Genomic DNA, 17,693 nt, shown 5'->3' on the forward strand with positions numbered 1-17,693 from the left:
TCGTGGGAGTCCTTGCGCTCTCGACAAGTTGCACCCTTGGAGAAATGCGGCAGCAGGACTAGCACAACGCGTTTTCCTGTGCAGCGTGAGGCACAGGCTGAGTGTGGAGGGATTTAGCCGCCTAGCCTGGATGGAGAAACTGGCCCAAAGCCTCCACAGGGGCATCACTGCAGTAACAGCACGGAACAGCATTACAGCTCCTGGGAAATCTCAGGCTGAGGATGAGGAAGGCGTGTGCATAACAGCACGGCTCAGGCATGGATGTGCCCACAGGTCTAGCTGTCCCGCAACTGAAAAAGAGTCGCATTGCTCGCTGTATGGGATTCTCTCACAATGGCAGGCTGCATGAGGTATAGCAGCTCTTCGTCCTTGTTGGATGCAACATCAGCGCTGCTTTGCTGGCTGAGCAAGGCCAGCCTCAGGAACTAGAAATCGCTCCTCCCCGAGTCACATCTCATAACAGGAAGCCATTGACAAAATCCCTTCCTGCCCATGTCCCTGCCATCACTGGAGAAGTCTCTAACCGTGTAGCAGCAGACAGAGGGTGATCATAGTTGTACCTTGAGGTGGCTCTTGCAGAGCTTGGCCACTGTGAAGCCGAGGACTGACAGCAGGAAGAACAATGAGATGCAGCCCATGGACATGATGAGGTAGGTGGTGAGCATTTCCTCCCTTGCCTCCTGCAGCTGCTGCCTTCCCACAGGAGTGTAGTCGAGATGCTGGAAGGAGTCGGAGAAGCCATGCACCAGGGCAATTGAGGGGATGGTAGTGGAGAAATGCAGCAGCTGCCCCTTGGCTCATGCAAACACGATGAGCCTCTGGTACGATGTGTTCCCAACTTCCGCAGCCACCACATTTGCCAACTCTCTTAACCTGTCTTTATAGGAGTGGTGGTCCATCCCTTGAAGAATCTCCATAGCCTTCCCCAGATTTGCTCACACAGAGCCACTTCGTTTTTGTGCTGCCTGCCTTGGACCACCTCCTTGTTTTGTGTCTATCTTAATATTACCTCCGTGAGGGTCTGTTTCTTGATCTTCCCGGGCACAAAGCTCAGATTCAATAGTCTGCATTCCACGGAGTCTTTCTTTCACCTCTTTTGCAAAACACCACTGATGTTTCCCTTTTCCGTGAAACAGACGACTTTGACTGCCATGACATTTCAAATAGGGTGGGGAATACCTTGGCAAAAACATTAGCCAGTTTGTCGGGCATTGGGATGCATGTTTTCTGGCCTCAGACACTCGTGCCTGTTCAGTTTCATTAGGTGCTCATGAACCTGCCCTTCAGTTAGAGTGGGATTATCTTCACTTACCAAGCCCACCTGAAGTGAGATTCCAGAGTGGATTCCAGAGATGTGGGAAGTCTGCCTGCTAGGGAATACTGAGGCACAGAACTTGTTGAGTACATCAGACTTCTCCATATCTGTCATCACTACTTCTCCCTTCTTGTGTATTCGGGAGTACTTTGTCCTTCACCTTTCTTTTCTGACCTATGCACTTAGAGAATCTCTTCTGATTATTCATAACATCCCTTGCCACTTTGTTCCTTTATTGCCTGAGCTTTCCTGTTCTTATCCCTGCACATCCAAAACTTATCCCGGTGCTCATGCCCAGCCTTATATCCGTGCTTCCACTGTCCATCCATTTCCTTTGTACTCCTCAGTTTGAAATGCAGGTTCTCCCTCAGCCATGCCAGTTTCCTGCCTTCTTGGCTTGATTTCTTACAAATCAGGATGAAGAGCTCTTAGAAGTGTCCTTAATGTTGCCAGCTCTGATCAGTTCCTGTGTCCCTACGGAGAATTTCCAAGGGAATCTCACACACTATGTTTTACTGTACTGTAAGCTCACTTGTCTGAGAAATGTAGATTTCTTGCTTGCAGGTGCTTTGTCACCAGTGGCAGGTGGGAGCTGGCTGCAGGTGGTTACAATAAACTGAATTGAACCTTTCAGCAAACGATTTGTGCTTCACAGCACATCACAGCAGAGACCTGTGACTTCCCAGATCAGTTGAGACAACAATGACCCAATCCAAAGAGTGCAATAGTTTCTACTGCTCATCATCCCTGCACCAGTCATTCCTCAGGAGTTACCTGATACATCTGGGAGTTGTGAAAGGAACAGCTGGAGAAGATCTGTAGTCATTTCTCCAGAGCTAAGCTCCCAAGTAGATTTTTTTTCTCAACAAATTCCCATCTCCAGGAATTTTCCCAAATACTTCCATAAAGAACATGCATGCTATCTTTGTGCCATCCACCTTCTAAAACACCTACAGCTTCAGTGTCACAAACACTTTGTGCTGCAACACCTCACAGCTACCATTTGCAGAAGCAGCTGTCAGCAGAGTTGGAAGGTCAATCCCCCACATCCCAGCTTTGCAGAGACCTTTGCAGACCCAGGGCCTCTGCTAGGATAGTGTCCAGTTTCTCCTGACCTGTCTCTGCCTGGGCTCCATCTGAGCCAGAAGGTCACCCTTCAGAAGAACCAGAGATGCCTGGCAGCAATTCCCTCTTTCCTACAATTTTCCTGAATGCTGTATCAGCTGCATATAAAACCTGGAGCGATGCACACACTCGACATTACCTCAGCCAAAGGAAAACCACTGGAATGCACCACCCGCCCCACAGCGCCCCACTTCCACAACTTTTGTAAAAGCCTTGACAGAGCTTTTCCAGCAAGAATAGCTCTACAAAGACGTCCTCTACACAAAGCATTCAGGTGTTCTCTTTATTCCAATTTTTACACTCAGGGGTATACCACTTTACAATGTTACAGTTCATAACTTCAGCACAACACAGCGTGTGGCTTTGTGAATAATGTTTGCATCACACACATCATTCAAACAATCAGTTATTTTTCACGGGGTGACAGTCCTGCTTAAGGAGAAGAGGAAGGGAAATGCGAATAAAAAGCTTAGAGAGTAAATGTTGAGACAACAAAAAGGAAAATGCAAATGCTTTAGCATAGATACAATCATGTGGGGTCAGCTTTCCAATCCCATCAAAAACCCACTGAATTCAGAAAAAATAATTAGATCAAAATCAATATCCTTTTTAGAAGTTCTTCTTTGATTCTGCCTTCAGAATTTTGTCCTTCAAGGACACATGTAGTTTTCATGCAATTAACCCAAAGATAGTGAAAGTACTTTCACAACTCTGTACAGCTACAGTCTAACCCAACACCATTTGTACAATTGTATTTCCAAGGCAAATCCCAAGGAGACAGAACACAAAACCTTATGGGCTAAAAGAGGATCTTGTGCATTTTGCTGCTCTGCCCTGGAAAACATAATACTGATGTACTCAAAGGATCAAAATACCCTTCTTGCCTGCTGAGCTGAAATCCCCTGCACTGCAATTTCCGAATGGTAGAACTCTGTGCTTCACCAGGTAGCAGTACTGCAGCCTATGCAGACACACAATGTTTGTATAGAAAGACAGAGTGGGCAGGAATGAAAACACACAGAGGCCACATATCTCAGACAGAGACATGCAGAATCCAGAAAGGAATTAGCCTTTTGCTTGCACCACAATTGTACTCATATCTCCTTTGCTTTCCTGACCCAACAAATGGCCTATGGGCATTTAATGCCATTTTAGTGCCATTGTGCTAAGCAGAACATAAGAAAAACATGGTCCTGCCTGAGAGACAACAGCATAGCTGGGAGAATTAACCTGGTCCACAGCTGGACCTAACTCCATTCTTAAACCAAAGCAGAAAAGGCTATGGAAAATCTGAAATACAACATTACCGAGTGTGAGTACCTGAGTTTCTTACGTTCCTTCTTAGATTTTGGGGCAGGGGAGAACTGTTATTCTGACTAAGAATTTGCCAGAAAATGGCTATGCCAACTGCAAATATTGATTTACTGTGGAGGAAATATTGCCAGATACTACAGCCTTGATCCCTGTCTTCCATGAGGCAAGAAGCCTCTGGCTGTGCAGATCCTGTGCTAGTTAAAGGAAAGAGAGTTGTACTGTCCAGCAGAGAGAGTCCCAGCATTGTCTGCTGCCATGTCCCCTGGGCTGACAGGGACACAGGGGAAATCCTGTTCACCATCAGGGCCCTGGCCCACGGCACACTGCTGTGGTGGCAGGCTGGGGAGGATGGGCTTGAGGAATCTGAACTCGCTGTTGCCCGAGCCCGTAGTGAGGCTGATCTCGTAGCAGTAGGCGCGGGGCAGGGTCCCGGCAGCGGCTGCATCGGCCAGGCTGCTCTGCAAGTTGTCGGCACCGTAAAGCACATGGCCAGCCTTCAGCTCCTTTCTCTTGCACACCTTGCGAGCAACAAAGGCTGCGGTGGAGATGAGGAAGAGGAGTGAGACAAAGACCAAGGAAATGATTAAATAGGTTGTCAGGGAGCCGCCCTCATCCTCCGTGGCCGGGCTGCTGTGCGGGAGGCGCACGTCTGAGAAGTCCTTGAGCAGGAGAGCGCTCAGAGCTGCGGTGGCTGACAGCGGTGGCTTCCCGTTGTCTCGCACCAGGACCACGAGCTTCTGCTTCACGCTGTCTCTCTCTGTCACCGGCCTCCTCAGACGCACCTCGCCACTTTGCACACCCACCGTAAACAGGCCGGGCTCGGTGGCCCTCAGCAGGTGGTACGAGAGCCATGAGTTCTGCCCGGAGTCGGCATCGACGGCCACCACTTTGGTGATGAAGTAGCCCGCCTCAGCTGACACGGGCACCAGCTCACTGGACGCTGGGCTGCTCTCCTGGCCTGGGTACAGCACGAGCGGTGCGTTGTCATTCTCGTCCACCACGACAAGGCGCACGGTGACGTTGGCTCTGAGGGGAGGAGAGCCCGCGTCAGAGGCACTCACTGTCACCTCGGTCTGCCTCAGCTGCTCGTAGTCCAGGGGCCGCAGCACAAACACGTGTCCGTTCTCCGAGTTCACAGAGATGCAGGAGCAGGAAGGTCGCTCGGCCGCTTGCGCTGCTGCCAGCGAATAGGTCACCTTGGCATTGAGCCCCACGTCAGCATCAGCGGCACTGACGGCTCCGACAAACACCGTGGGGCCATTGTTCTCACGCACATACATGGTGTATGATGTCTGGTTGAAGACAGGAGCATTGTCATTGACATCCGAGATGTCCACGGTGAAGGTCTGCGTGGTTGTGAGAGGAGGTGACCCCGCATCTGCTGCTGTGACCGTGAGGATGTACTGAGCTGTCTCCTCGCGGTCCAGCGCGCTCACTGTCACCAGCTCATAGTAATTCTTATAGGCTGGCCGCAGGGAGAAGAAGAGCTGATCCTGGAGAGCACAGGAGATCTTCCCGTTGGCACCAGAATCCCGATCCCTGACACTAAAGAGGGCAACCACCGTGCCGGGCACAGTGTTCTCGGGGAGGGGACTGCTGAAGGAACTGACCACGAGCTCTGGCGCATTGTCATTCACATCCACCACCTCCACCAACACTTTGCAGATTGTAGAAAGCCCTCCACCATCTGTGGCTCTCACACTGAGTTCGTGAGTTTCTGCTGCCTCAAAGTCCAGAGGTTTTGTGAGTTTAATTTCACCACTCATAGAGTCAATTGCGAATGAGCTGTCAGTCTGACTCACTGCTTGGCTGAGTTGATAGGAGATTTCCCCGTTAACTCCTATATCCTGATCTGTTGCCAACACTCTCAAAACCACAGAGCCCACTGCTGTATTTTCCAAAACCTGCCCTTCATAGATTTTGTATGTGAAGATGGGAGCATTGTCATTTGCATCTAGAATGACAATTTTGACTTGTGTGGTTCCACTCCTGCGAGGAGAGCCACCATCAAGAGCAATAACACTGAAACCCATCTCAGACTGCTCTTCCCTGTCTAGCGGCTTTTCCAAGATCAATTCCACACTTCTGTCATTCTCATTGTGACTTCCATAGGAGACACTAAAGTATTCGTTCTCCGGAGAAATGCTGTATGCCTGGATGCTGTTGCTGCCAATGTCGAGGTCCAGAGCCGCCTCCAGTGGGAAACGAGAGCCGGGATCACTCGTTTCCGGAATTTTAAGAATGACTCGTTCTTCGGGGAAGACCGGTGAATGGTCATTGATGTCCTCCAGAGCCACCTCGACCCGAAAGAACTGCAGGGGATTGGCGAGCAGCAGCTCGAAGGGGAGCATGCAGGTGCCGGACTGGCCGCAGAGCTCCTCGCGGTCCAGCCTCCCCGCCACGACGAGGCGGCCGGAGCCGCGCTCTAAGCGAAAGTGCTGCCTGCCGTCCTCCGAGACCAGGCGGGCGCGGCGAGCCGAGAGCTGCGCCGGCGTCAGCCCCGCGTCCTCCGCCAGGTTGCCTACCAGGGAGCCGCTTTCCGCCTCCTCGGCTACGGAGTAGCGGATGGGCTCGGAGCGAGCGTGCGGCAGGGAGAGGAAAGCACAGAGACAAAGCACTTGCCTTGCGATCGCCATGGCGCAGCGGCAGCGGCGGCCAGTCTCGGTCTCTCGGATGTCCCGGGCGATTCCCTGCGGAAAGCAGCCAAGTGGTGTACGAGCGCCTTTCCTCGCTGTGTCAGATTCCGGCCCGTAAGGCAGCCGGGGTGTCCCGGCAGCGGGTGACACGGGGCAGCGCTCGCCGCCGCAGCCTCTGTCACCTCCGTCCGGCTGCGCTGCTCTGCGCTGGGCTGAGCTGAGCTGCTCAGGGCTCGGCCGCCTCCTGCTGCTGCAGCCGCTCGGCGCCGCCTTGTCCTGGAGCACCACCTAGCGGTGTTCGGTGGGACTGCGCTCGCTGCCGCTCACCACGTCCCACGGACCCGCACACACAAGGGGTGTCTGCCGCCCCGCCCACATTCTGCGGGGAGAGAAGTGCTCGGGACGATCGGCGACAGTCCTGAGTGGAGTTTTGGCGCCGGTGCATCGTCGGTAGGTGCTCCGCGTCCATCCCCGCCTCTCGCTGGACCCAGCCGGCAGTTTGGAGTATGCTGCCATGTAGCAGTGGCCGAGTATATGCCCTTTGAGAAGCGCGGCGGCAAGAGCGGCACAACGCATTTCCTAGGGCAGCGTGAGTCGGAGGCTGAGCTTGGAGGAACTGAGCCGCTTTCCTTGGCAGGAGAAATCGGCGTGAAACCTCTGCATGGACAACATGCCTGTAACAGCAGGGAACGGCACTACAGCTACTGGGGAATCTTAGGCTGAGGATGGGGAAGGGAGTTGTATCCCAGCACGGCTCACGCATGGACGCGCACGCCGACTGGCCAGTCTGACGGTTAAAAAGGAGGAGTGGCTGTGCTCGCCGCGTGGGCTTCCATCTCCCCGGCGGGCTGAGAGTAGTATAGAGGTTCCTCGTCCTTGTTCAGCCCCGCCTCAGCATTGCTATGCGAGCTGGGCAGGATGGGCCTCAGGAACTGGAATTCGCTCCTCCCCGAGCCGCTGGTCAGGCACATCTCATAGCGGTAAGCTGGTGACAGAGTACCAGTGCCGCCAACGCCCACCCCTTCGCTGGCGAATTCTCCGTCCGCGTAGCAGCTGGGAGAGGGAGGAGAAAGTTCTGCCCGGGGGCGAGCTTTGCAGTGCATGTTCGCCGTCAAGACGAGGACGGACAAGAGGAAGAGGGACGCGACGCAAACCAGGGAGGCGATGAGGTAAGTGGTGAGCATTTCCTCCTCGGCCACCTGCGGCTGCTGTCCGCCTGCAGGATCGTGGTCAAGCTGGTGGAAGGCATCAGTCAAGTCGTCCACCAGTGCCACGGCGAGGGTGGCAGTGGCAGAGCGCGATGGCTGCCCGCGGTCCCGCACCAGCACGATGAGCCTCTGCCGGGCCGCGTCCCTCTCTGTCACGGCCCGCGCCGTGCGCACCTCGCCGCTGTGCAGCCCCACGCGGAACAGCCCCGGCTCCGTCGCCTTGGCCAGCTCGTATGACAGCCACGCGTTCTGCCCCGCGTCTGCGTCCACCGCCACCACCTTGGCCACCAGGTAACCGGACGGCGCCCAGCGCGGCACCAGCTCTCCTGCCGAGCTGCTGTCGGGGCCCGGGTGCAGCAGCACGGGCGCGTTATCATTCTCGTCCCGCACGACCACGCGTAGCACGGCCTGGGCGCTGAGCGGCGGGGATCCGCCGTCGGCTGCGCGCACTGTCACCTCGAAGGAGCTCACCTTCTCGTAGTCCAGGGGGCGTAAAGTCCTGACAGTTCCACTCTCCGCGTCCACTGACACGAATGATGCAGCTGCGAGGGTGTCTGTCGGGGTTGGCGCCAGCGCGTATCTCACGCGGGCATTTTCTCCCGCGTCAGGGTCCGTGGCACTGAGGCGGCCCAGGCTCCTCCCCGCGGGCTCGTTTTCGGTCATCACCATGGTGTAAATGGCCTGTGTGAATGTGGGTGCATTGTCGTTCACATCCAAGAGCCTCACGAGCAGGGTCTTGGAGGCCGAGAGGGCAGGGGAGCCCTCATCACGGGCTTGCACTGTCACGTTGTATTCGTCTACCTGCTCCCGGTCCAGTGCCTCTGATGTCACCAGCGCATACGCGTCGGTTGCCAGCAGCTTGATCCTGAAGGGCTGCTCGCCTGTCAGCTCGCAGGTCGTCCTGCCGTTGTCCCCCGAGTCCCGGTCCCGCACGTTGAAGAGGGCCACCACGGTGTTGGGCGGGGCGGCTTCGGAGAGGGTGCTGATGAGCGAGGTAATGATCACCTCGGGGGCATTATCGTTCACGTCCTTCACCTGCACTTCCACCTTGCAATGCGTGGACAAGCCCCCTCCATCTGAGGCCTGGACATCTATCTCGTAGGTCTTTGTTTCTTCATAATCCAAAGGCTTTTTGAGTCGAATCTGACCTGTCTCTGGGTTTATTTTGAACGTCTGGAAATTTTCCTCTGAATTTTGAACTATGGAATAGACTATTTCCCCATTTGTGCCTGAGTCTAAATCGCTAGCAGACACTACCACCACTATGGTATCCCGTGAGCTATTTTCCATTACGGAGACTTTATACAGACTCCGACTAAATACCGGCATGTTGTCATTTATATCCAGGACTACCACGCGGATTAAGGCTGTACCAGAGCACGGTGGAGTCCCACCATCCACAGCCGTGATGCTGAAAGTAACTTCTGCCTGCTGCTCCCGGTCCAGAGCTCGATCCAACACCAGCTCGGCGTACCTCCTGCCGTCACTCCGCTGCCGGGTGTAGACAAGGAAGTACTTGTTCGAGCTGATACTATAATGCTGAAGACTATTGTTCCCCACATCTGGATCCTGAGCGCTTTCCAACAAAAATCGAGTCTCTGGCATTGCAGATTCCGGGATCTTTAAAACGATCTCTTTATTTAGGAACACAGGAGCATGATCATTTATGTCGGTGAGTCTTACCTCAGCTCGGAAGGACTGCAGTGGGTTCTCCAGCAGCACCTCGAAACGAACCAAGCAGGGCTCACTCTGTCCACACAGCTCTTCCCGGTCCATTTGCTCTCTCACCACCAAATCCCCGGTGTGCTGGTTCAGCTGAAAATACTGCTTTTCTCCTTCAGGAACGAGTCGAGCCTGACGAGTCAATAATTCCTTACCGGTTAGTCCCAAATCCTTAACGATATTCGCCACAACAGAGCCTCTCTCCGCCTCTTCGGGCACAGAGTACTGAGCGGTTTCTGCTCTCATCCCCGAGACGCAGAGGAGAAGGATCAGAGCCACCGCTCGCTCCGGGAGCGGTTCCCCGCTCTTCCTCAGCTTCATTCCGTTCCCGAGGCCCAACCTCCTCTCCTGTGAGCTGGAGAGAGCTGCCGATGCAGCCTGCCGACCCCCGAACGGAGCAGCCCGAGATGGTGCAGCCCCGCCCGCCCGAATCGCGGGGGCGGTGGAGCTGGGAGCTGCGCGGAGCTCCCGCGGTCAGCAGCGGCACCAGGCGGCCGATCTGGAGAAGGATTCGAAGATTTCCCGGCGCAAAGCCTGGAAAGCAGAGATTAACGGCTCGATTTCTCTTTGCCGAGGTCAAACCACAGAGATATAACTGTCCATACAACCGTGTTCAGAGTATGGCCAACAGCTGAATGAGCAATGCTTCTGTTTGCCTTCTACTTTCTTCTGGTTCACCCTCCCTTTCCCCTCAGTGTGAACTCCTTGAATAAATTCCTTTCCGGCCGTTTCTCTAAAAAACCAAAAAGTATTGTTACAGGGGTCCAGCAAGCAGGTGAGCTGGTTTCTTAACCACGGCAGCTATCGCCACAGTCATTCTCGGAATGGACCGAGATTGTTCCCCCAATTCACGACCTCTCCTGCTGGGAGCCTTCGGGAACAGGCTGGAGGCAGCATCTCTTGGATTTCAGCTTGGCTCAGAAAAGCCCTCTCCGCCTTGGTCCGGCTTCTGAGACTGTCCTATTTTCCAGGTCATTCTAATTTCCCCTGCATAAAATCCACTTCAGATGCACGGATTTATTCCCGATCTTGGGTTGGCTATTTCCTCGGCTATGACTGTGGCAAGTGATCTCGAGACCACACACTCACTCGAGGGAGTTCCAAGTAGGTTTTATTGTTTTTTGTCATCACTCATTTGACTCTTTAAAATGTTTTAACGACAGGAAATATCACATTACTTTAATACCGATTGATGAAAGAAAAACATAAAGCTTCTTGACACGCTATATTCTACAGTGCCCTAAATTAATTTGCAACTGTCTGTTTAACTGTAAAAGCACAACCAGTACGTTTAATTATCTTAATTGAAAAAAAATCACGAAATGGTAATTTCAACTTTACTTTGTGGAAAGAAGAAAGACAGAAAGAAAGAATACATTGCTCAAAGCCCACTCTTTACAGTAAGGAGAACCTGTAAACACCTGGTCAAATATGCCAAGTGGATCAATGTCCGCGGTTACTGATGTAAAGAGCTTCTGCTTATTACGTAAGAAATTCTTTTGCAAGCACCACTTAATTTTGCTTAATATCTGTTTCGCCTGGTGTTGAACACACCGCAGAAAATTAAGATATTATTACAAAGGTCTCTCCATAAAAAAAAACAAACAAAACAAGAAAAAAAACCACAGGAAAGAAGTGTAGCAAAAAGTTAAAGATCCGCTGCCAGTTTTCAGTATTTTCTGTTGTATGTATAAGCAGTAGCACTCTCACAATCATACATTATTTTGTAATCAACATGCAACACGGTTCTCCTCCACCCACATCACAATTACAAAATACCTACATGAATAAAGTACTGTGCAAGGGGAAAGTACTCTCACAGAGAAGCCTTGATCTCCCTGATACCTTTCAGGTAGGTGTTTGGTCTCTTTGTTCCCTTTTCCCTGTGAGGACAAACAAATCTGTCTTTCTCTTCACTTATTGGTGGGCGACCCAAGGGTTTTGATCAGAAGCGACATTGAGCTTCAGCTCCCTGTTTGCAGGACAAACTGCATCTGCAGCTCTGGGCCCCATGTCTTCAGAGAGGGAAGCTCTGCCCTGCAACGAACAGAGACACTGTTTGTCATTTGGGTGTTGAAGGAAAGCAGGCATCATCGAGAAGCTTAGAGGGCGTGTCTTACACCACTGCTTGTGTCACACCACTCCTCTCTAACCAGAGCCAAAGAAAAGGTAAGACTTGGGTCTCTGACCGGAATGGAGAACCCCTAAAGCCAGAAACTATCCTCCACAAAGGTACTATTGCAAAACTTTTGTGAGTCTGAAGAGGTAATTTAAAATGGTAAGAGCCCCAAACAAAAACCACTTTATCACACACAGTAAATGTGATTTAATGTTTATAGATCAAGAACTGTTCTTGTCTCCCCCGAGGCTACTGTGGTTCTGACAACCTGCAGCAAAGTGAGTCCAAGTCATCAGTGTTTATGAAATACGAAAATGTTAACTGACCCTAAGATAGTGTTTGTGTTTTTCAACCTTATATATGTTCATCATCCAGTCTACTATGAAGTGCTACATGGATCCTTGGAAACTCTCCATGGGGTCCCCACGGAATCCCATATTACAAGGTGATTGACTCCAATAACCATACTTTTCTGGTCAATACTGTTCATGTAAGTCACAAAACTATAAAGGAATTGAATGGTAGAGATCCCCACCTCCGTAGCCTCCAGCAGCTTGTAAGACAGCTTGGGTTCAGCACTGCCACCACCCTAGTGGATGGCACTTGGCAGCACCGAGCACCTGCTCCTAGCAGCAGTGCAGGGGACATCGTTGGTGACATCCTTTTGCACAGTTGTCCCCTCAGTCCCATCTGACTCTGGACAGGCCACTACTTTCCTGTTACTGCCACCTCCGGGAGGATGTGTCCCTAGGAATGCTGTCATCCCTGCTCCAAGTCCCCACGGGCAGTACACAGTGTGTGGGCAGGACCCACTATGGGGACACATCTTTACCTGTATTTCTCACCTTCTCATGGCTCAGCTCTTCCCCTTTGAAGTAACACCAAAGACTTGATCTAACACGAATACTCAGCATAGATATGGGTGCAGTTGCCCAGAGAGGTGGTAGGTGCCCCATCCCTGGAAATATCCAAGATCAGGTTGGATGGGGCTCTGTGCAACCTGATCTAGTTGAAGGTATCCCTGCTCATTGCGTGAGGGTTTGGACTTGACAGCCTTTAAAGGTCCATTCAAACCCAAGCTGTTTTATGTTTCTATGATGCAGAGAGGCTCAGTTAGTCAGCATTTGGGGAGCAGCTGAGCCCTGCTAGATCCTCCTGGGAGGCCTCTCCAGCGGCTCTGAGACCCCCTCTATCATCTCCCCCCGCCCCAGGGACTGCTCCACTAGCAGTTCTGCAACTTCAGGAGTCCTTGCTGCCAGGATGTGACACACCTCCCCCCCGACTGCCCGATCGCCTCAGCCCTGTCAGTCCCTCACCTGTGCGGTCCAGTCGCCTTCGTCCCCGAGGTTGGTCACATCCTGCGAGCACACCGAGCTCCGCTGTTCGCCCGGCCCGGGGGGCAGCCCGGCGGGGAAGCAGGGGAAGAGAGGCCTGAGGAAACGGAACTCGCTGTTGACGGTCCCGGCTGCGAAGCAGACATCGTACACGTAGCTGCGGGGCAGGGAGCCCGCGCTGCTCTCCGTGGCAGTCGCCGGGAACGTGGGCAAAGTCTCCGTCTCGCTCCGCCTGGCCTGCCGCACCTTCACTACCAAGGCGGCCACCGCGGTGGCGAGGAACAGCGCCGACACGCAGACAAGGGAGGCGATGAGGTAGAGAGTGAGCGGCCCGTCGGGGTCTGCTGCCGGTACCTCCTCGCTCACCCGCAAATGGGCTTCCGAGAAGCCGTCCACCAGTGCCACGGCGAGGGTGGCAGTGGCAGAGCGCGATGGCTGCCCGCGGTCCCGCACCAGCACGATGAGCCTCTGCCGGGCCGCGTCCCTCTCTGTCACGGCCCGCGCCGTGCGCACCTCGCCGCTGTGCAGCCCCACGCGGAACAGCCCCGGCTCCGTCGCCTTGGCCAGCTCGTATGACAGCCACGCGTTCTGACCCGCGTCCGCGTCCACCGCCACCACCTTGGCCACCAGGTAGCCGGACGGCGCCCAGCGCGGCACCAGCTCTCCTGCCGAGCTGCTGTCGGGGCCCGGGTGCAGCAGCACGGGCGCGTTATCGTTCTCGTCCCGCACGACCACGCGTAGCACGGCCTGAGCGCTGAGCGGCGGGGATCCGCCGTCAGCTGCGCGCACTGTCACCTCGAAGGAGCTCACCTTCTCATAGTCCAGGGGGCGGAGGATATAAACATCCCCATTTTCAGCGTTCACTGACACTTCTGACTGCTCTTTGCCCTCCTGCCGCACCAGTGCGTAGTTTACGCGGGCATTTTTTCCTGCGTCGGCGTCCGTGGCTTTCATGCTGCCGATCCGGAGCATGGGGCTGTTATTCTCCGTGACCGACATGGTGTAAACCTCCTGGGTGAACTCTGGAGGATTGTCGTTCACATCCGCGATCTGCACGAAGATGCTTTTCCGAGAGCTCAGCCGAGTCCTGCCCCAGTCCGTGGCTGTGATGGTGATGTTATACTCCGCCGTGTTCTCCCTGTCCAGAGCCGCGTTTGTTCTCAGCTCGTAGTAATCATCAAAAGTGGGGGTGAGACTGAATGGCAAGTCCCCGTCGATGGAACACTCCGTCCTGCCGTTGTCCCCGGAGTCCCGGTCCCGCACACTGAACAGAGCCACCACGGTGCGTGGCGGGGCGTCCTCGGGAATGGAGGCTGTGAGGGAGGTGAGCGCTATCTCCGGGGCGTTGTCGTTCACGTCCAGGACCTCCACCTGCACTTTGCAATGAGCTGACAGCCCCCCGCCGTCGGTGGCTTTCACCACCATCTTGTGGTTTTTCGCTTCCTCAAAATCCAGGTTGCCCGCGACTCGTATCTCCCCGGTGGTCGGGTTCAGCTGAAAGAGCTGCCGGGACCTCTCCGATGTTTGGGCAAAGGCATATCTCACTCTCCCGTTAGACCCTTCATCGGGATCCGCGGCAACGACTCTGACCACCAGCTGCTCCAGGGGGCTGTTTTCAGCCAAGCGCACCTCGTAGATTTCCCTTTCAAAAACCGGGATATTGTCATTGGCATCCAGCACCACGATCCGGATCTGAGCCGTGCCTGACCTGGGTGGCGACCCTCCGTCGATGGCTGTGAGAAGTAAATTCAGCTCTCCCTGCTCTTCACGATCTAGCTGGCGCTGTAGGACAAGTTCTACGTATTTCACTCCATCTTTTCCTGTTCCAATAGCGAGGGAGAAATGAGGATTGGGCCCGAGGCTGTAGTTCTGCAAACCGTTGATGCCCACGTCCTTGTCTTGGGCGCTTTCCAGGGGAAAGCGGGACCCAGGAGATGTCGTTTCCAGAATCTCTAAAACCATCTCCTTCTCCAGGAACACGGGCGAGTTGTCATTTACATCAAGAACTTCCACTTCCCCTCGGATAAGCTGCAATGGATTTTCAAAGAATATCTTAAAGACGAGCGTGCAGGTATCGCTCTGCGGACAGATCTCCTCTCGGTCCAGCGACTCCTTTGCCGTCAGCTCTCCGGTGTTTTGATTGAGCCGGAAAAACTGCTCGTTCCCCTCGGACACAACGCGGGCCTTGCGAGCCGCAAGCTGGCTCAGAGGAACCCCCAGGTCCTTTGCAATGTTGGCGATAAAGGAGTCCCTCTCCATTTCCTCCGGCAGAGAGTAGCGGAGGGTTTCAGCCCCGCTCTGACACACGCAAAAGCACAGAATAAACAAGATCACTTGCCTCTTGCTGTCTCCGCTCCGTCTCCCACACGCCATATCCCTCCCGAAAAGCCATCCACGGTCCTCCGCGGCTCCCAGCATTTTTTATTAACGTCCGTAGAAGAGCGGTGTGGGCCAGCAATCCTGGGGTGAGGCAATCTGGAAGCCCCCGAGTGCTCCGACTCCTTTCCGAGCAGCTCAGCTCACACTGTTTTTTTTCTCCCTGTGTCCGCAAACCCGGGGCGGACCGAGAAACGCGCCGGTTCGCGGCCAACATCCCCACCCAGCGTCGGAAGGGGGAATATTTCCTCTCATTCGGGGCAGCTCTGCTGGTTCTGCTTGAATCCTCACTCTCTGTACCCAAGCGAAGAAAAAAGGTGCGGTGCAAATGCTCTCCTCGCTCGGAAGTCGGATCCCTGCCCGCCTACAGAGAGCTGCTTTGGGCATCACATCCAACCACGAACTCTTCATACATAACTTTTGGTTTTCGTCTGCTTTGTATAGACATGGCAGGATCCACTTCCATAGAAGAGATTTTCCTTCTCTTCTCTAGTTGTTAATCAGCGCAGGACGGTTAGCAAGTGTGGCGAGTCAGAGAAGCTATTGACATCGAGAGCTGGTGCCAGAGAGCTAACAAGAAAATGTCCCCTGAGTAAAAACCTCACCATCACTCTAGCTCGCCATCACAGTAGGATCATAATGCTGCTCTAGGACTCATCATCCTAATGATGTTTTTTTTCTCACTGGGAATCATACCTCGCCCGACTTTTACACTTTCCTATGTGAAAAAGTGGTTAAACTTGAAGTCCTGTATCTGCCTAAGGACATATGGCCAACAGCCGGTTAATACAAAAGCCAAGGAAACAAACAGGGAGCTCGTAAGTTAAACTCCGCGATACACAAACACTAACGAGGAGCTAACGGAGACAATAACAAAGATTAGGCTCTAATCACACTAATTGATGGGCCATTAAAGGAATAATTGAAGCGTCAACTCCAGAGGTTCAGCAAGAAACTTTGTAATTGATAAAAGAAAAAAGTTCTAAAGATTCTCAAAGATTATCAGAAAGGGTGTCATAAAAGAGATGAAATTCATTTCGAGGTGTTTGAGGAGGGCTCTAGGAATTTGCAAAGCTTATTATGAGATGATTAGAGGCAGAATCAAGAGGAAGAGGAAGATGTCAAGAGCAGCCCTGTTAGGAGCACCCGTGGGAAAGCAGAGGTGGAAGGGGATACCGAAGGGTTCTGAGCACAGTCTGGCACCGTGAGGCAGGATCAGTGCCGGAAACCGGATAAAAACCTCAGAGTCAGGCAGTCACGGCCCCGAAGACAGACTTCCACTTCCACTTCTTCTGCGGAGAATGCACACACTGTGCTGAGGATGTGCACAGCTGCCTGTGACGCCAGCCCAAGCTTTTTCTCAGAGAATTTGAAAAATGGAGAAAACAAAATAGTGTTTGCACTATTTAACTAAGGTTGGAGCATTTTTAATTCAGATTTTACCATGAAAAGATCTACGCTTAAAAAATTATTGTAAAATATCTTAACCTCTTCGGTTTTATCACCTTTCCTTAAATTTCCTAGATATTTTCCCCTTATTTTTGTTTGCTAAAAGGAGGGACGCTGTCGAACAATACTCAAGAGGTCAAGTCCTAGAAACTCTCTGATGTCTCCATTTGTTTAAAAATAAAAACTTCGTGACTGTATCACCAGGGTTGACTTTAGGATTGCCCAGAAATTTAGCTACAAAAAAAGATCTTGCACGAATACAGCCATTTTCGAGGACTTTTTTTCACTGCGCCTTGACTTGGAAGAGTGATAAGATCTAAAACACTAATATCAAGGGGCAGCTCCTCCTTTCTTTCCTTCCAGGGGCCTGTTCATCTCTCGAGCTGTGATCGTTATCACCAAGAAGTGATAGCCAAGAAATCAAATCATAGGCCAGGCACAGCAGTAGATGTGCTGGGAAAGCGGCTTCTCTCCTTTTTTTCCACGCAAAAATAACATTGACACCTGTTATCCACTTGCTTTGTGCCCCTTTGTTCAGCTCTTGGCACCTCCGCGAGAGGAATGTGTATTTGCTTCTACCTATCCTAATCTTTGGCACACTGCGCAGCAGGGACAGACACAACCAGAGAAGAGCTTCCACAGACATTTCCTACTCTGAGTCCAGGAACCCTGTAATTGTTGCTCCCATCATGGCAGAAAGGAAATGGTGTCCTTCAGCTTCAGCTGTAGAAAGGTGTAAGAAGAACAGTGATCCTTAATGGAGCTCTTGGCTGTAACAGTATCTTTGTTCATCAGAAGATGCTGCTCTTCGACCGACGTTTAGATTCTGTCAGATTTTAGAGAAATGATAAATAAAGAGGGTCACTTACCTTGCGGCACTGGAGAGCTAATGCTGGTGTTTTCCGTTGGGTCACAACAATAAAACGGATGTGTATTAATTTAAAAAAATAAGTTTGAATATTGCTAGAGGAAGACACACTGTCTTTTAGGACAAACTAAGGAACAACACCCATAATAAGAAAGATTGGCATAAATGTGTCAGAGAATTCACTTATCTCCTTGAGCATCCAGTGATATTGCAGACTTCCTCGTCTT

General features: G+C 52.6%; 3 protein-coding genes across 3 annotated transcripts in view; all 3 read right to left on the reverse strand.

The window, feature by feature from the left end:
- Positions 1-2,727: 2,727 nt before the first annotated feature.
- Positions 2,728-17,693, reverse strand: part of LOC146431067 (protocadherin beta-4-like) — a 32,762-nt gene continuing 17,796 nt past the window's right edge. The window contains exon 2 of the mRNA XM_085073308.1: positions 2,728-3,007. The gene's annotated coding sequence lies outside the window, so the exon portion shown is untranslated. The remainder of the gene's footprint in view (positions 3,008-17,693) is intronic.
- Positions 3,005-7,112, reverse strand: LOC146431068 (protocadherin beta-15-like). Its single transcript, XM_085073307.1, has one exon. The coding sequence runs from the start codon at positions 6,388-6,390 to the stop codon at positions 3,949-3,951; it is 2,442 nt and encodes an 813-aa protein (XP_084929433.1). The 5' UTR covers positions 6,391-7,112; the 3' UTR covers positions 3,005-3,948.
- Positions 7,185-15,364, reverse strand: LOC146431069 (uncharacterized). Its single transcript, XM_085074161.1, has 2 exons — positions 12,756-15,364; positions 7,185-9,785 (listed from the first exon to the last, which is right to left on the reverse strand). Exons 1-2 carry the CDS (start codon positions 15,189-15,191, stop codon positions 7,185-7,187), a joined length of 5,037 nt encoding a protein of 1,678 aa, XP_084930287.1. The 5' UTR covers positions 15,192-15,364.

Source organism: Lichenostomus cassidix, chromosome 13 (genome assembly GCF_008360975.1).
Source record: "Lichenostomus cassidix isolate B80296 chromosome 13, HeHo_3.0, whole genome shotgun sequence".
Taxonomy (NCBI): Eukaryota; Metazoa; Chordata; class Aves; order Passeriformes; family Meliphagidae; genus Lichenostomus; species Lichenostomus cassidix.

Excerpts from the sequence above, each read along its gene's own strand:
- LOC146431068 (XM_085073307.1), bottom strand. The coding sequence starts at position 6,390 with ATGGCGATCGCAAGGCAAGTGCTTTGTCTCTGTGCTTTCCTCTCCCTG.
- LOC146431069 (XM_085074161.1), bottom strand. The coding sequence starts at position 15,191 with ATGCTGGGAGCCGCGGAGGACCGTGGATGGCTTTTCGGGAGGGATATG. Across the intron at positions 9,786-12,755 it reads AAGGCGACTGGACCGCACAG|CTCCGCGCAGCTCCCAGCTC; the intron begins GTGAGGGACTGA and ends TGACCGCGGGAG.